The sequence below is a fragment of the Aulonocara sp. 'chitande type north' Nkhata Bay genome, linkage group LG15 (genome assembly GCF_057382095.1).
Source record: "Aulonocara sp. 'chitande type north' Nkhata Bay isolate Kocher_YH1m ecotype deep benthic linkage group LG15, A_spYH_male_GT1.1, whole genome shotgun sequence".
NCBI classification, from domain to species: Eukaryota; Metazoa; Chordata; class Actinopteri; order Cichliformes; family Cichlidae; genus Aulonocara; species Aulonocara sp. 'chitande type north' Nkhata Bay.
Window position 1 is genome coordinate 4,273,101 of NC_141358.1, and position 15,099 is coordinate 4,288,199.

The 15,099-nt window shown below is 42.4% G+C and overlaps 2 protein-coding genes across 3 annotated transcripts; one reads left to right on the forward strand and one right to left on the reverse strand.

Annotated features, from left to right (window-relative positions):
• Positions 1-893: 893 nt before the first annotated feature.
• fkbp1b (FKBP prolyl isomerase 1B) lies at positions 894-10,492 on the reverse strand. The gene is made up of 4 exons (XM_086262893.1): positions 10,094-10,492; positions 9,389-9,436; positions 2,544-2,656; positions 894-1,685 (listed from the first exon to the last, which is right to left on the reverse strand). The coding sequence occupies exons 1-4, from the start codon at positions 10,128-10,130 to the stop codon at positions 1,557-1,559; spliced, it is 327 nt and encodes a 108-aa protein (XP_086119019.1). The 5' UTR covers positions 10,131-10,492; the 3' UTR covers positions 894-1,556.
• wdcp (WD repeat and coiled coil containing) lies at positions 10,483-15,086 on the forward strand. 2 transcript variants are annotated; one of them, XM_086262890.1, is made up of 4 exons: positions 10,483-10,692; positions 11,349-13,278; positions 13,468-13,588; positions 14,264-15,086. In XM_086262890.1, the coding sequence occupies exons 2-4, from the start codon at positions 11,368-11,370 to the stop codon at positions 14,455-14,457; spliced, it is 2,226 nt and encodes a 741-aa protein (XP_086119016.1). In that variant the 5' UTR covers positions 10,483-10,692; positions 11,349-11,367; the 3' UTR covers positions 14,458-15,086. The 2 variants fall into 2 exon arrangements, with proteins under 2 accessions (XP_086119016.1, XP_086119017.1); XM_086262891.1 differs by having other exon boundaries at positions 10,483-10,617.
• The last annotated feature ends 13 nt before the right edge of the window (positions 15,087-15,099 follow it).

Genomic DNA, 15,099 nt, shown 5'->3' on the forward strand with positions numbered 1-15,099 from the left:
CTATTACACCGGAAACACATGTTACAGCAAAGATATTTGACTGTCGTAGAGATGAGCGACACAAACAGTTGTTAGTGTATGTGTATATTTAATTTGCTTTATTGGGTTATTCAGCTATTGATGTCGTTTCAGTTGTAGTAAACAATTAGTACAGTTGAAACATATTTTTTTATAATGACCACCCTTATTCCCTGTTTTGTCGACGCGAAGACTGAGAATTCATGTTTATTATTATTATTATTATTAGAGATTTCAGGAAAATTCAAGGTGATAAAAACAGACGTGCAATGACTGCATATAATTCAAACCCATAGTTAAATAAAAATGGTAACAACATATCACGTTTTGAAACTGAGATAAAATACATGGACAAATCAGGTTGTGATGTATCTCCATATTAGTTCATCCGAAAAATGCTAGATGGGGCTGAATTCTCCCACAACATACTTAACTAACCACACCTTTATGGATCTTGGTTTGTGCATTGCGGCAGTCATGCTGGGACAGAAAAAGACCCTCCCAAAACTGGTCCCAGGAAGTTGAAACATCTGTATTCATCTTAATTTCTGGCCTGATGACCATTAAATACAGGTTTTAAAGGCCTTCTCCCCTGTATACAGATTTCTTGGCACACCAAGGACCTTTTTCTTGCAAAGAAATTTTATCCTTAAATGGAATAAGTATTAGTTTACATGTGTTTCTTGAAGTGATGAAGTCCTCCACATCTTGTCGTCTGAAGGCGAGATTCCAGATGTGATTAAATGCATGGTTTACTTATTTTACAAAAAATTTGATTATGGTTTCATAAAAATTGAACACAATATGTGAACTGGTAAACAGATGCCTCTGGAGGTAGCAATCAGTCACTCACAAATCACACAAAGGACACAGACTTTTTAACATAGTGCATGCCACTTTATTCAAGAGTTGGTCAATAAACTGTCATAGTAGCAATGGCTCTTAAAGACTTCTGTACAGTATTGATTGGGTTTGATTTTATAGGTTACACTTGCATGTTCACAAGGATTATAAAATATACCAAACACAGCAACATCATTCAGAGCATTCAGCAGGACAAGCCTTTTTTCAAAGTGGCGATGCAGACAGTGGTATATAATGCCCAGTAAATATACAGAGCAGACATTGTACTTTTAACCTATGTACCCTCAACTCCGCTGTTCAAACTGTAAGGCAATATATGTTTTGATTGCAATGTAGTACGGCTTTTCAAAGAGAACAGGGATCAACAAAATTTACAACATTAAATGAAGTTCAACAAAACAAGCATGTGTAACAAACAAACCAAAACGTGTGTGTGTGTGTATAAGAGTCTTGTACGACATGAACATTTTCTTGCAGCATCTAGCTCAAAACGATGGCAACGAAGCAGAAGATGCGTTTAAATACCTAACTGAAGAAAAAGACGAAGGCTGTGAAAACAGAGAAACATAAGAGCGGGTGGCTGTGAGAGGCAACAGTCGGGTATAGTCTCCCGGTTGTGGGTTATGGTGAATGCAGCCCCATTAGCCTTCTGCCTTTGCCTTCTACCCCATGCGTCACTCCAGCTTAAGCAGCTCCACATCAAAAATAAGGGTTGCGTTTGGTGGGATAACTCCGGGGTGGCCTGTTGTTCCATAAGCCATATCCGGTGTGCAGGTGATTTTAGCCCTCTGGCCCAGGCTCATCTGCAGCACAGGAGAGGAGAGGCGAGGGGACAGCAGAACACACTGAGTATTTATGTGCATTTTCTTGTACTTTACGCCTACGCCCGAAAAGTCCCTTGTCACAGAACACAAAACACTTTTTGACTTGTAAATTAATACCCTATTCAAGTGTCCCTGTAAACAATAACAGTGTGACAGTTGGCAGGCAAACATAATACCAGGAACCTGAAACACAAGCAGATATTCGGAACTCAGGGCTTTTGTTTGCGTACTTTACCAAGAGGCCCGACCACAAGTAAAATATGAGAAACTGCATAGTTTATTCTCCTTTCATAACAGATCTTGGTTTCTACTCACTGCAGCTGTAAAAGACCACTTTCAAGCGGACAGCAATCAAGTCAGCTACTCAGCATTACATACACAACTGCAGAAAATAAGTAATGTCAGACTGCTGTTGCTGTTGATGCTGTGACTCCATTTGTCCTCATTCATCTGTTTTCTCTAACTGAAAACTCTGTAACTGTGTATTTTCTGTGGCTGCCATTATCATACAAGAGCTGAAGGAAGGAATGTGTTACAGCTGAACCGATCTGAACTCCAATAGCTACAGTAGAATCTGTTTTACAGCCTCCCTCTCATTGTTGCTGACCACTGCAGTGCATCTAAGCACAATTTAAAAAACAAACAACTGCAGTGGTGCACCTGTTCACTGTATGAGAGCACCTTCAGAATTGCAACTAACTGTTAGGTATGATCAATTAAAACCTGGCAGTATAAATGAATAAATGAAGTTCAATATGTACTTAGAACATGGAATGCATAACGTACTGCTTAATACTAAAAGACAAAACAAGCAGGGCCTCAACCTTCCTCTCTTACCTGTGCTACTCCTTCTTCCCAGCCTTTAATGACCTCGCTATGTCCAATCTTGAACTTGAAGGGCTTGTTCCTGTCTCGCGAGGAGTCGAACTTTTTCCCGTTCTGCAACATACCTGCCAAAAAAGCATATGAAAACAAAATTTAGAGGCAAAATAAACTCAAAAATCAAAAGTGCATGGGCATAGTTAGCTGCTGCAATAACCAGGAATTTTTCTGGTGGGACTTCTTGGGTCTGTTTCAACTTCTCAAATGAACAGAGGAAATGTGAATCAGGAAGAACTGGCCTGGTTTAGTGGATTATTTTTAAAGTTAACTAGGCCATTGCTTAACTGTATGTAGACCACAGCGAGAGAAAGGGGTAACAAAGGCAAAGCGGGACTCAGCTCCTTCAGAACAATGACTGACCATTCAGGCATGACAGGGCTGTTGTTGCTGTGGCGGTTAAACTACTAAAGGCATGAAAACACTAAATCATTTCATTAGCCACAATCTCAATCCCTGTTCTTTTACTCTGAAAAGTCGTGAACTTTGGGAACCGTTGGCGGCCAGAAAAAAGCAACAGGAGCAACTTAATGGTGTTTGTGCAGAGAAAATAACAATCTATTGTTGTGGAACAGGAAACTTGTAACTGCAAACAAAGTTCAAATAACTGAGATTGGAGATTCAGAGATTATACAATATAATGCAATGCTGTGCATTACCAACCAATATAATAATGTGTTTTATTTCAAGTAATTAACATATTTAATATAATAAGATTTTAATAATAATAATATTTTGTCCTCCATCCTCTAGAAATACAGATTAAAAGGTTTCGTTTTTACATAAATAAATTAAATAATAAAAAAATAATAATAATGATCCGCTATCACTTTGGAGGTTGTTCTGGTACATTATTTTATCTCTATGTCATAGTGTGAATACTTGGCATTTAAAGCTGGTGTTAGCTGAAGTTTAGTTACAGTGTCTTGCTCATCCAGTCATATGAAAGTTGGTACTGTACTCCTTCTCCACTTTCATTCCCCCACTAAACTTAGAAGGTCCATCATTTCCAAGAAGTCCAGTAGCCCAGATATGAGCGGGCTGGGCCAGGTCCAGCTGCGGAGTCATCAGGTTCACACCCCCTGGTGAATACCACCTGCTGCAGGGCATTCGAGTAGCAGAAACACAAAACCTTCTTGCAGAAAAGTCGTTTGAGTTTCTAGCAGCAGTTGGCTGCACACTGAAGAAAAACCCTGACACAGAAAATGCATTTCAGCTAAACTGAAATGCATTTTTACAGCAGTGCATACTCCTGCAGGTTGGGGCTGTCTCTGTGCAGTTAGCATGTCCTCCCTAAGCCTATGTGGGTTTCCTCTGTGTGCTTCGGTTTCCCCCCACATATGACAAACCTGTTTGTTAGATTAATCAGAGATTACCTGTCTATCTCAGCCATGTGATAGAGCGTTCAGGATGAACCCCAATTCATTGCCCTGCATCTGTTGTAACTGGTTTCAGTTCACTCCAAACTCAAAGATGGAAAAAAAAAATACTGGTGGCTGCCAGTGCTACCCCTCAGCTTCCTAGTTTGTTTGGTAGTGTATAAATAGTATCAATTTCAAAATCGTACGTCACCTTTTTCTCAACTCATCACATTCACAAGATTTTCAGAAAACTTGACCTCTGACCTAGAGGTCACTGAGATTTGAAGTCGTCTGATATTTATAGTAGATGCAACCACCGTATCAAAATCCTGCAATTCCTCTGTGACAGGAATGATAGACCGAACCACATATTTCACTCTTTACACACTTCTTTATTCCGGATGTCGCTTCTTAGACACAGCCGGAGCTTAGCTGACAGCCACACACAACAACAACAACAAACCCCAACCTCAGGTCCCGGCACGTTTAATATAGGGGAGGCGTGATGAGCTGATCGAGCTCAGGTGTGTCAGCCTCCCCCACAGCCGTGCCACGAACCACGCCCCGCCACAGCTTCATTCTGGAGTTATCCCAGTCACAAGATTTTAAGAAAACTTAACCTCTGACCTTGGCCCTGAGGTCGAGGTTCAACCAGCCCTGAAATTTTTATTAGATGCACCGATGCGCCTCCATTGAGTCGTTCTCAAGTTATCGCATTGACAAACTTCTGTGTTCACGCCGCCCACCCACCCAGTGGGGTGACGACAATACCCCACCGTGTTTTTACGGCTGATGTGTAAAAAATCGATGGACTGTGACACAACAGAACGCAGACACAACAAACACACTCATGCTCAGTGTGTCCTTCCTGGCCGGGAGGGCCATCCCAATGGAAAGTGGGCCGGCCTCTGGCGCTGGCCCCCCGCCCTCCGTTGTAAAGTGAAAATTTACAAAAACAAGGCAGAGGCTCAATCAATACACATCCTCAAAATATCATCAATATATCAGTCGGGCTCCAGTCTGGACACAGATAGCTCATTTCACACAGGCAGCTAGGTGTCTGCCCCTGCCAGACCACACCCTTCACCAGGGGTGGCCAGCATGGGACCAGGCTAAACGAGGACCAGGCCGTGGACTATGAATTGCAACACATTGGACCCTGTGTTAATATTCTATAATAATCTGTTTCCTGGAGATCACAGAGATAGCCATAGCAAAATCCCAAACTGCTAACTAAACCACACTCGTATCACTGCTCTATTATCACTATTTGTACAGCCGAGCATGGGTGAGGTCTTTGCAAAAATACAGCCAAGCCTGTCCCTTCTGAGGTTGGCTCCTAGGCTCTCCTTGTGAGAAGCTTACACTTGGTAGTGGCTAGCTATCGCTGTAAAAAGCCATTCCACACAGGGGTGGGGCTATTTTTACTTTGTTTACCTTATCCTGTCTTAGCCCCTGTCTAGGATGGCTGCCAACACAGCAAGCCCCTTGGCTCAAATGTGGATGAAATGAGATGTGTGTAAAGCTATCTGAGTATGTGACTTACATGTCTGCTGTGTTTCACACCTGCAGGCACAGACATCTTAATAACAAGAGTCTTCATCATTCTTCATTTCTATAGCCAAGCAACTGGGATAGGGCATATGAGTAAAGTTGACACCGGAGCCTGAAAGTAATCCTCAGCCATGACTTAAAAGTTACTCTAATACTATCATTAAGTGCAAAAAGAGCTTTTTTCTAACTAGATATGGAGTGTCCTAGATCTTTAGTGGAGCCTAGTAGTTCACTTGATAAATAATAATGTGCTCGAATATCACTTTTCCTCCAGTCTTGCCTGCCAAGTAGGTGCTGCATAGATATTCGATCCATGTTCATAACACAAGTTGCAAAAAGCCTGTGAAGCACTCAGACAACCCAATAGTCAATGATTTTCAGCAGAAGCCTTTCTACTAATCTTGGAGCCTCCCATTGTTTGCTCAACTATATGAACAACCACTCTCCCATGGAGGAAGACTTTGGCATCTTCTGACACACAGCTTGATCTATTTCTGGGTCAAACACGTAGAACCGCGAGGTCTCAGTTTCTGTCTGTTTTATGCTAAAGTCTGGAGGACAAACATGGTAAGGTATGATGTCCACATTTAGGAATGACATCACATGCAGCACGAGCTTCATGTCAAAAGAGGCTACAATGCCATTCATCTTCATAGCTTAGTGCCATACTTCATCAAACTTAAAACCGCATGAGCTACTTTTGTTGTCTCATGTTGACTGACATCAGATCTGCTTTAATTTTCCTCTTGCAGCAAAATGAGCTTCAGACTGCAGGACTGCAGCTGACAGAGCTGCCACTCTGTGAGCAGACTTGCAGTCAGCCATGAGAGAAACAAGAATGCAAGACAGGATAAATTATTGGAGGCCTGAGCCATCAACGACCACTCGGCTAATTTGGGTGGCTACAACTTTCACCAGAGTGAGAAGAAGGTCGCTCGCATATCTGAGCGTCTGTGTGCTTCTGGCATGTGTGCATCTGCATATTCAAAATCCCAGAGGTGAAAGTGAGAGTCAAAAATTGCACAGCATTAAGAGAATGCGTGAGAAAGCCTCTCCAGCAGAGTGGCTTCATATCCCAATATGTATTGGGAAATCACTCTCTCTCCTTACTCTTACTGTTTGCCTTTGCTATCTGGAAAACACCAGGGGAGGGTGGAGTGGAGTTGAGGGTACAGTCTGTGTTTTTGCACCGAGAGCCAGCTGACTTATGTTACAAATCCACACCAACCTGTATTACAAACATTATCTTTTTTTCAGAGTGTCAGCTAATCTTGTCGTGTAGCTTTTAATTAAAACACTTGTCCTCTGGGGCACTGAAACTGTGAAGTATAATCTTAAAACTTCCCTGCCTCAGTTTCTTACAAATCCCTTGATAACTACCTGAAACTAGTTGAACCGATGTATCAAATTTAACTGGGTTAACATAATAACAGTTCAGCAAGGAATTAAAAAAAACCTCCTCCCTCACTATAGGATCGGAGACTTGTTTATGAGTCCATAAAAACCTTGATGTGAGGAACACATTATATCAATTCTGCAGATTACAACACAAATACTCCCAGATTATCTACATAAACCACATTCTTAGCCAATTTCATGTGTTCATCACCAAGTTCAGCTCTACCCTTAAATATATTTTGCAAATGCACTTCCTGCATTTATACAAAACTGTATTTATAGCTCTTTGGGCGTTCCTTTATTGAAGCCTCAGTTTGGCTCAACTATGTATTTTTGAGTTGTATTCCAATAAGTATAAGCATCTTATGAGTAAGTTAGCGTAAATCGAAACAAAAAGACAAACAAAAGATGGGGAGTACAGTACCTCAATGAAATAGGTGACGAATGTAACAAAAAGAAGAGTACCCATGCTAATTGTTGGGGGTGGCTATGGATCAAGTGGTAGAGCTGGCTGTCCATCACCAGCTCCTACAGTCCAAGTGTCAAAGTATCCTTGGGCAAAATACAGAACTCTGAGTTTCCCCTGATGCATTCATGGAAGCGTGAATGTGTAGTAAAGTGGTTAGGTATGGATAAAAGCAATGGATGCATATGTGATTAGGATGAGATTTGTAATAGAAAGTGCTTTGAGTGCTCAAATTGAGTAGAGAGGCACCATGTAATTCCCAGTCGATTTACCATTTGTAGATTTTGCAGACAGGATTCTTTACATTTGTCCCTCTTATAAATAAAAAAATGCAACAGGTAACAACACGGAGAAAGGAAATAAAGCAGAAAAAGGAAAAGCTTTTTTATATGTGCAATCCAGCAGAGGTGGTGCGGTCTTGATGGAGTTTAAAACTTAAAGGGGACCTATTGTACTCATTTTCATCCCCTATGTTTAATTCTTGCTCACAGCGAGAGAAGGTCTGCATTATTTGCAGATCTAAATTATTCTTACTTTAAGATTAGAAATACTTTATTTGTCCTAGTATTGGGAAGCTCTTTATATAATCCTGGGTTTTGATGCATTACCTAAACGTCAACAACCTCACCAGAACCCAAAGTTTAGACACCTTTAAATCCCAAAACTCTGATGCACGATTCGAATGAAACAAGGGACCAGAACTGGGCAAATTCTACCATTCTTGGCATGGACATGAGACTGGCCGCTCAGCCTCCAGTGTGTCCAATTACGAGTTTCACGCATAGAGCAGTGCAACAGGACCAGGCAAATGAATTAATTTTTAATTAATTTTTGGCTTTCAATATTGTAACAATATATCCATCCACCCATGTTCATAACTGCGTATTCAACAGTAGAGGGGAGCAGAGACACCAAGTGTCAATCAAACCCTTACTCTAGAATGCTATGTGGCACATCTCAAGAGCCTAGCTTCACAATTTGAGACGTATAAATTAAGATTACATTCGCCTGACATATGAAGGATCCCCAGTTCCAGACACAAACCCAGCCTCGAGGGATCACCAGCTAGTCTACTTACAGGGCCAGACTGAAGCAGATATATGGAAGGGTTGCATCAAACATGCAGATCCATCCACTAGGCGACTCAATGGAAATAAGGCAGCAGCCAAAAAAATGGGATACCTGAAATTAGGCTTAAAGGCAAATCCAACTTTCCCCAGAAGAGTTTACAGCACAACATCCTAGTATAAGGTACAGTATAGGGCATAGTTGTTGTGGATCGTTTTGTCTCTAATGACACACACACACACACACACTAGTCAAACAAAGCTGCAATTTTCACATAAGGTTAAACACTATGCATAGGTCAATCAAGATATACAGCCAGTATTACAATAGATTAGGAAAATCACATTAACCCATTTCAAATGATGAAAATGAAGTCCCAAAGCTACAAGATGGAACTACATGGACGTGTACGTTCAATAAAAATAAATAAATACTTACAAACTCGAAACCAACCCTCTTTACTACACAGACCATAGCCAGAGTGTGTACAATTGCATTTATAACCATATAATAACCATGTGATACTCAGACAGTCAACAGACGAGATGCCAGCGAGGTTTATTTACTTTCTGTCTGACCTAGTTGTGTGGTCTGCTAACCCGAGGCCATAGAGCAACCCAAATTCATTTCCCAAAAGTCTCAGCGTCTTATTGTCCCACCTAAAAACTTGGCAATCTGACAAGACACAAATAGGAAAAACATGCCCATTTGAATGAATATGTGCATGTCAGCACACCCTAAAACAAAAACAAAAGAAAAAACAGTATTTTCTGGTTCTGTCGGCAACTTGCAAGTGTAACCAACACTCAGTTACACAATGTTACGAGCATTTTGCGTATTTTGAAAGCTTGGTGTGTTGTGCACATATTTCCCCCTATGGACTCCAAGACAGAAAAAAATGCAGAGAATGAAAAAAGGGAGGGGGGGGGAGAGAGAAGAAAGAGAAAGGAAGTTACCTATGTAATGAACAACACATGTTTGGCCTTTCTTTGGAAATGTTCTTCCTGTTAATGAAAGAGAGAAAAAACAAGTGTTAGTGTGTGTGCAAGGTTCAGTCTGGTGGGGTGCTGATGCCAGTACTGTTGCATACTAAAGTGAGATATGCATCTGTCATCCTCATGCTGTAACTTTAGCCTGCAGGCATTTTTTTTCCTACATAGTAATAGAAATAGTAGAGTAATTAGCTATCAGATGCACTTTAATTTAGCAGTGCCTATAAGGACACTGTAGTCTGCCTTACCCAGCCCTAGATTTGGTGTCTTTCACTCTTGAGCTGACTGACTGCTTACACATGAGTAACTCTTCAAATGTTTCCCTACGTGCCTATGTGCTAATGCTCAATTTTAAAACACCGGACGGAGTTTGACTTCACAGGATAGAGTTCTAGAAAGATGCCGTGCAGGCGTCAGTGATTTTAAACTGTAAAAGAAGAAACTAAACTAAAATCAAAACAGGGTAAAGCCGCAGCATACTACCGTTAATTGCTAAATATCTACGGGATATATTCAGTCGCGTCGCACACATCTTAATATTAATCTTGACAAAAAAAAAAGTAAATATTTAAAAATATCTGAATGGCATTCCGGGGAACTACCGTGCCCCGACAACACCAGCACCACCAACCCTCATCAAAGCACACATAGGCGAATAAATCCGCTTACCATCACCGGGAGATATCGTCTCGACCTCCACGCCCATGGTTGTGCTGCTTCAAATATTAGCTATAAAGCATACAGCCGACAAAGCTTTTTTTTCTTAGAGCCAGTTCTACCCTTTTGCAGCTACAAGTCGGGCTTTAGCGACAGAAACCAGGCATTCACCCACCCGCGGTAGCTACAGCCAACCGTGAGACAGCCAAGATATTTTCCACTTCGCAGGGAGGCAGCGTAGAGATCTACAACCCCACTACGTACGTCGTCTTCAGCCCTGCAGACCCCTGGAGGTGAAATAAAGCTCGAGTGTCTAATGTCAGTTGAATTTTCATTTTCTGGTTTGTCATAGTCTTTATTAAGTTTATCAAGTCCCTCTAAGTAAGCCAATTGTTTTTTATTAATTCGGGCTATATAAAACTAGAGCGCTTGTTAAAAGTGAACTACGTCTCCCACAATGCACCGAAACTGTCGAGTAGTTTTGCTTCCGTGTCATTTACTAAGAAACGTTGGAGGCGATTTTTAACCGGTAAAACGTGAGTTTGCTGACATGAGAGTTAATGTTCACTGTTTTATACGAGCTCCTTGGAACGTGTTTTTAGTTTTGTAAGGTATGCTGAGCTTTAAAACTCATGTTTGTGTCGAATCTAGCTTTAATTATCTGTTTGCGCGATATATTTTTTAAAGGGAAGCAGCAAGTTAATCTCGCTAGTGATTTCCAATGTTTATTAATTGAATTAATGAGCATTTCTCCTTTTCGTGGTTTGTGTCTACGCGTTTTAAGCTGATGTGCAGTAATCAATCCACACAGTAAATCTGTTTTCTGAAGAATCTGATTGTGTTTAATGTGCTCCAGTGTTAAAATGGTGTTTACATTTTAAGTCTGTTACAGTTTTCTTTCTGTGATGACGTGTATTTGAAGACTTAATGTACTTTTTGTAATCATGTCAGAGTCTAAAAAGACAAATACTTTAATGAGACACTCTTATTCAACACATACTAATGTTAATACCCTTAGGTCCTAAAGGGCCTGTGTGTTGTTAAGGTCATCAGGCGTAAGCAGCTATAGGTGTTCGTCACCACTGCCTCAGGCACAGAGGGATTAAAGCATGTACTTGGAAGGAGACACAAGAGAGGCTTTTGCTATTCTTAATCTGCATAGGTAGCAATAGCCACTCGTCGTCAAGACCCATTTAGAAGACATACAGGACTCTATTATCAATGTTAACGCTGTGACTCTTTTGTTTTCTTTTTCTCTTTGGATAAGCTTCTTCATACCTGCCAGGATGGATCTTGGTAAGGCAAAGCTGCTCAGGACAGGTCTCAACACACTGCACCAAGCCATCCACCCTGTGCATGGGATTGCTTGGACAGATGGCAAGCAAGTCTGCCTAACATCTCTCTACTTTATCAACGGCGACGTGAAGTTTGGCGACACAAACGTCATCGGGCAGTTTGAGCATGTCTTCGGACTCTTCTGGGGCCCCCTGTGCTGCTCTGATTCTCCCGCCTTGCTGGCTGTGCAGCACAAGAAGCATGTTACCGTGTGGCAACTGCAGCTCAGTGCTCTTGAACAGAACAAGCTGCTGTGCACGCAGACCTGTGAGATGAGCGAGCCTTTCCCCTTGCTTTCACAAGGCTGCGTTTGGCACCCTAAACTGGACATTCTTGCTGTGCTGACTAAGAGAGACACCTCTGTGCTGTTTTCTGTCAGGGTGGACAACAGAAGAATCAAAGCAGATATCAAAGGTAGTGGACTCATCCACTGTGCATGCTGGACTAAGGATGGCACACGCCTGGTGGTGGCTATAGGCAGTGCCCTTCACTCCTACATCTGGAATGACATCCAAAAGAGTCTGGTGGCCTGTTCCTTCTGTCCCATCTTTGACGTGGGAGGCTATATCTGTGCCATTGAGGCCACCGGGGAAGCTCAAGTAGCTGTGGCTACGGAGCTGCCGCTGGATAAATTATGTGGGTTAAATTCTGGCATAGCGTTCGACTTACCAGCAGAGACAGAGGCCCTGCACGGCCATGGCTCTCACATGTCAGATGATGACAGCCTTCTGGATTCGAGGAGAAGATCCTTCGAATCGGAAAGGTCCTACATCCCTAGCTCAGGTCCTCTTGATATTACCCATCTTCTGGCGAGACACCGTCGCTCTGACCCCAGCCCCCTTATCCATTTGCGTCGCAGGGACACTGTAACAGGCTCCGGGCAGGACTCCTCGCACCTCATTCTGGTTACCTATGAGCGAAAGGTCACCACCACTCGTAAAGTCAGCATTCCAGGGATTTTGGTCCCAGACATTGTGGCTTTTGATCCCCGTGGTTCCACAGTTGCTGTTGCATCAAACACATGCAACATGGTTCTTGTGTACTGCATCACAGCCTCCACGATGCCAAACATACAGCAGATCTCTCTGCAGCAGAACGAGAGACCCAAAGGAGTCTGTTTCCTCAGCGATAAGATTTTACTGTTGATGGTGGGTCGCCAGAAGTCCAACGACCCCGCCTTCCTCCCATCTGCTAACACTGACAAATATATTCTTCATCTCATAGCCAAAGAGTTGATCTACGATGGAGAGTCGCCTATGTCTCCTATCATACCATCCTCCTCTGCTCAGAGCCATGAGTCCACCTCTAATTTCTGCACAGGGATTAGGAGGCACTCAGAGCACCTGTCAAAGGATGACAGAGAGCGCCCAGGGATAAAAGACTTGATACTGCCTGGAAGGGGGGTAGTTTGCTCACCGGGGAACAGGCGGAGATTGGTCGAGGAGGTGAGAAGCAGCGAGCACAGCCCCATCACCAGCTCTGTGGACTTATCAGACAGAGCCCCGTCCAGTGCCTCTTCAGTTACAGTGGAAAACTTTGACATGGACCATGTCAGCCGCATGGCCAGCCTGGCGGTGGCCGGACAGGTCAGCAGAGATTCCAGCCGAGCCAGTTCTCCTCGCTTCGAACCATCTGACAAGATGCACACAGAGCCGAAGCTGCCTATGCCTGAAAAGACTCCCGGCAAGGCCAAGGAGCGCGCGCTGGAGCAGCTCGTTCACAACATGGAAAGACTTTTTACACGCTTTGCAGAAGTGCAGCAGTGCCTGACAGAAATCAGAGATTACACTCAGAATGGCAAAAAGGCCCCAAGTGTCTACCCTAATGCCAGCGAACCCCCGTATGTCAATGTCACATGCCAGGTACAGTTTTACGTGTTATGTTTGATACCCTATTATATATATATATATATATATATATATATATATATATATAAGTTATATAAGTTATATAAGTTAAGTAAGTTAAATAAGAATATTGCATTTTTTAACATAATAATAGCCACGAGCATGTCTCTTTCCATCACATTTCCTTTCTTTGTGCTCACGCAGAAGCAGTTGTCAGAAAATGTTTTTATTGACGAGCGGAGGCCGGTGCTGCTGTGCGACGGGAAACTGTGTCTGCGTGCGCTCCAAGACCTCTTCAACCTTACCATCGTGGAGATGATGTATGGTATGTTCACAAAATTGGATTTGGCATCAGTAGGTCAACAGTAACAAAGTATAGCAAATAGCACGTGTCCTCTGCTACTTGTTTTCTGTTGTTTGTGCATTTTAAGTGGCATTTCCCTTAATGTAAAGCAGTACCTAAGCTGCCTTTGTGCAAAAGCCTCATCTGTTGTTTTTCATGTGCGATTAACCGTGTTGTGACACAGGGTGTAAAGGGTTAATTAACTAAAATCACTCTGAGGAAATTTCTTCTGGTCCTCAAGTGGGGTCAACTGCAAGTCATTGACTAAATGTTAAGATCTGTATGCTCTTGCTGGCTTTATTCACCATGAAGGCATCCCCCTCAGATTGCTCTGTACTTTATAAGAAACCTTATTTATTGCAGTCAGTTGTAATTTCAGGCAGCTTGTGGTGGCATTGTTCTTCCGATAGCGTGCGTGAGCTATAATTGGAAGTGATTAAAAGCCTAAGTCAGATTATAAGGTCTAAAACAAAAGCAGCTTACTACCATTTAATGTGCATAGTGTTTTGTTGCTGCTGTAGCAAAGACTGGCTTTCCTAAACTGAGACCACCAAAATGTAGGTCGCACAAACTACAGTTTCTAAACTACACTGACATTTAGAAAACCATACTAAGTCAAAAAGTCCTAATTGTCGTTTTGTTTTTGTTTTTCTCCAGGACCGTTGTGGGTTGTACTTGTGGCAGATGCAGATGGCTTTGTCCCTCTGACATTTAAGCCTAAGGAGGAGCTCACGGTGCGGAACGGGAAGCGGAAATCAACCCTGCGGACTCCCGGGAGTCCAGAGAACTCTTGCCCATCCAGTCCAGCCCCCAGCCAAAGCCCCAACACAACCACAGAGGCCTCCGTGTAGCCACTCCTAACGCACAGTTCAATATATGGACTCACAAAACAATGTCCCTCTGTTATCATGATGTATTCGACTGTCAAATGGACCGCAGCTGTATGACAAAATTACTCTTGTGTGTGTTGAAATGACAGCCGTTTGACAAGAGATGCTCATTGCACTCCATGCATTGTTTACATTTTCTTCTTTTAAAAAAACAAAACCTGTGCAGTTCATGTTTTTGCTGAAGCAGGACGTGCTGATTAGCAGTCCAGCAACAGCGGCGAGTACGTTTTAGATATGTTTGGGACATGTTTCTGATTGTTCTGACGTCTTATATGAACAAATGGAGGCTAATGTTGTTGTTTTTTTTGAAGCAGAAGTAGATGTATGAAATTCAGGTTTTACACTTAAAATGTCAAGTTTAGCACTTTAACATCTCAAATGTTCTGTCTACGAGAGACCCAAAGGATTTTCCATCCTGCTAGAATTTTAACACGTTCAGGAAAACCCATGTGACCACTAGAGGGGGCAACAGTCAACAGTAACTTTTCTCTCATGGTCATACCCTGCTGTTAGGACCGCTGTGGTTTGTTTTGAATGTCCAAAGAAAGGAATGCTTGGGGAGCTTTCTGAAAATTAAATTTGTATATGTAGTGCTTCCTCGTC

Bases quoted from the DNA above. Each gene is read 5' to 3' on its own strand.
- fkbp1b (XM_086262893.1), bottom strand. From the start codon at position 10,130: ATGGGCGTGGAGGTCGAGACGATATCTCCCGGTGATG. The intron at 9,437-10,093 runs GTAAGCGGATTT...TTTCATTAACAG, and splicing joins GACGATATCTCCCGGTGATG to GAAGAACATTTCCAAAGAAA. The intron at 1,686-2,543 runs GTAAGAGAGGAA...CCTGTGCTGCAG, and splicing joins GGGAAGAAGGAGTAGCACAG to ATGAGCCTGGGCCAGAGGGC.
- wdcp (XM_086262890.1), top strand. From the start codon at position 11,368: ATGGATCTTGGTAAGGCAAAGCTGCTCAGGACAGGTCTCAACACACTG. The intron at 13,279-13,467 runs GTACAGTTTTAC...GTGCTCACGCAG, and splicing joins ATGTCAATGTCACATGCCAG to AAGCAGTTGTCAGAAAATGT. The intron at 13,589-14,263 runs GTATGTTCACAA...GTTTTTCTCCAG, and splicing joins CATCGTGGAGATGATGTATG to GACCGTTGTGGGTTGTACTT.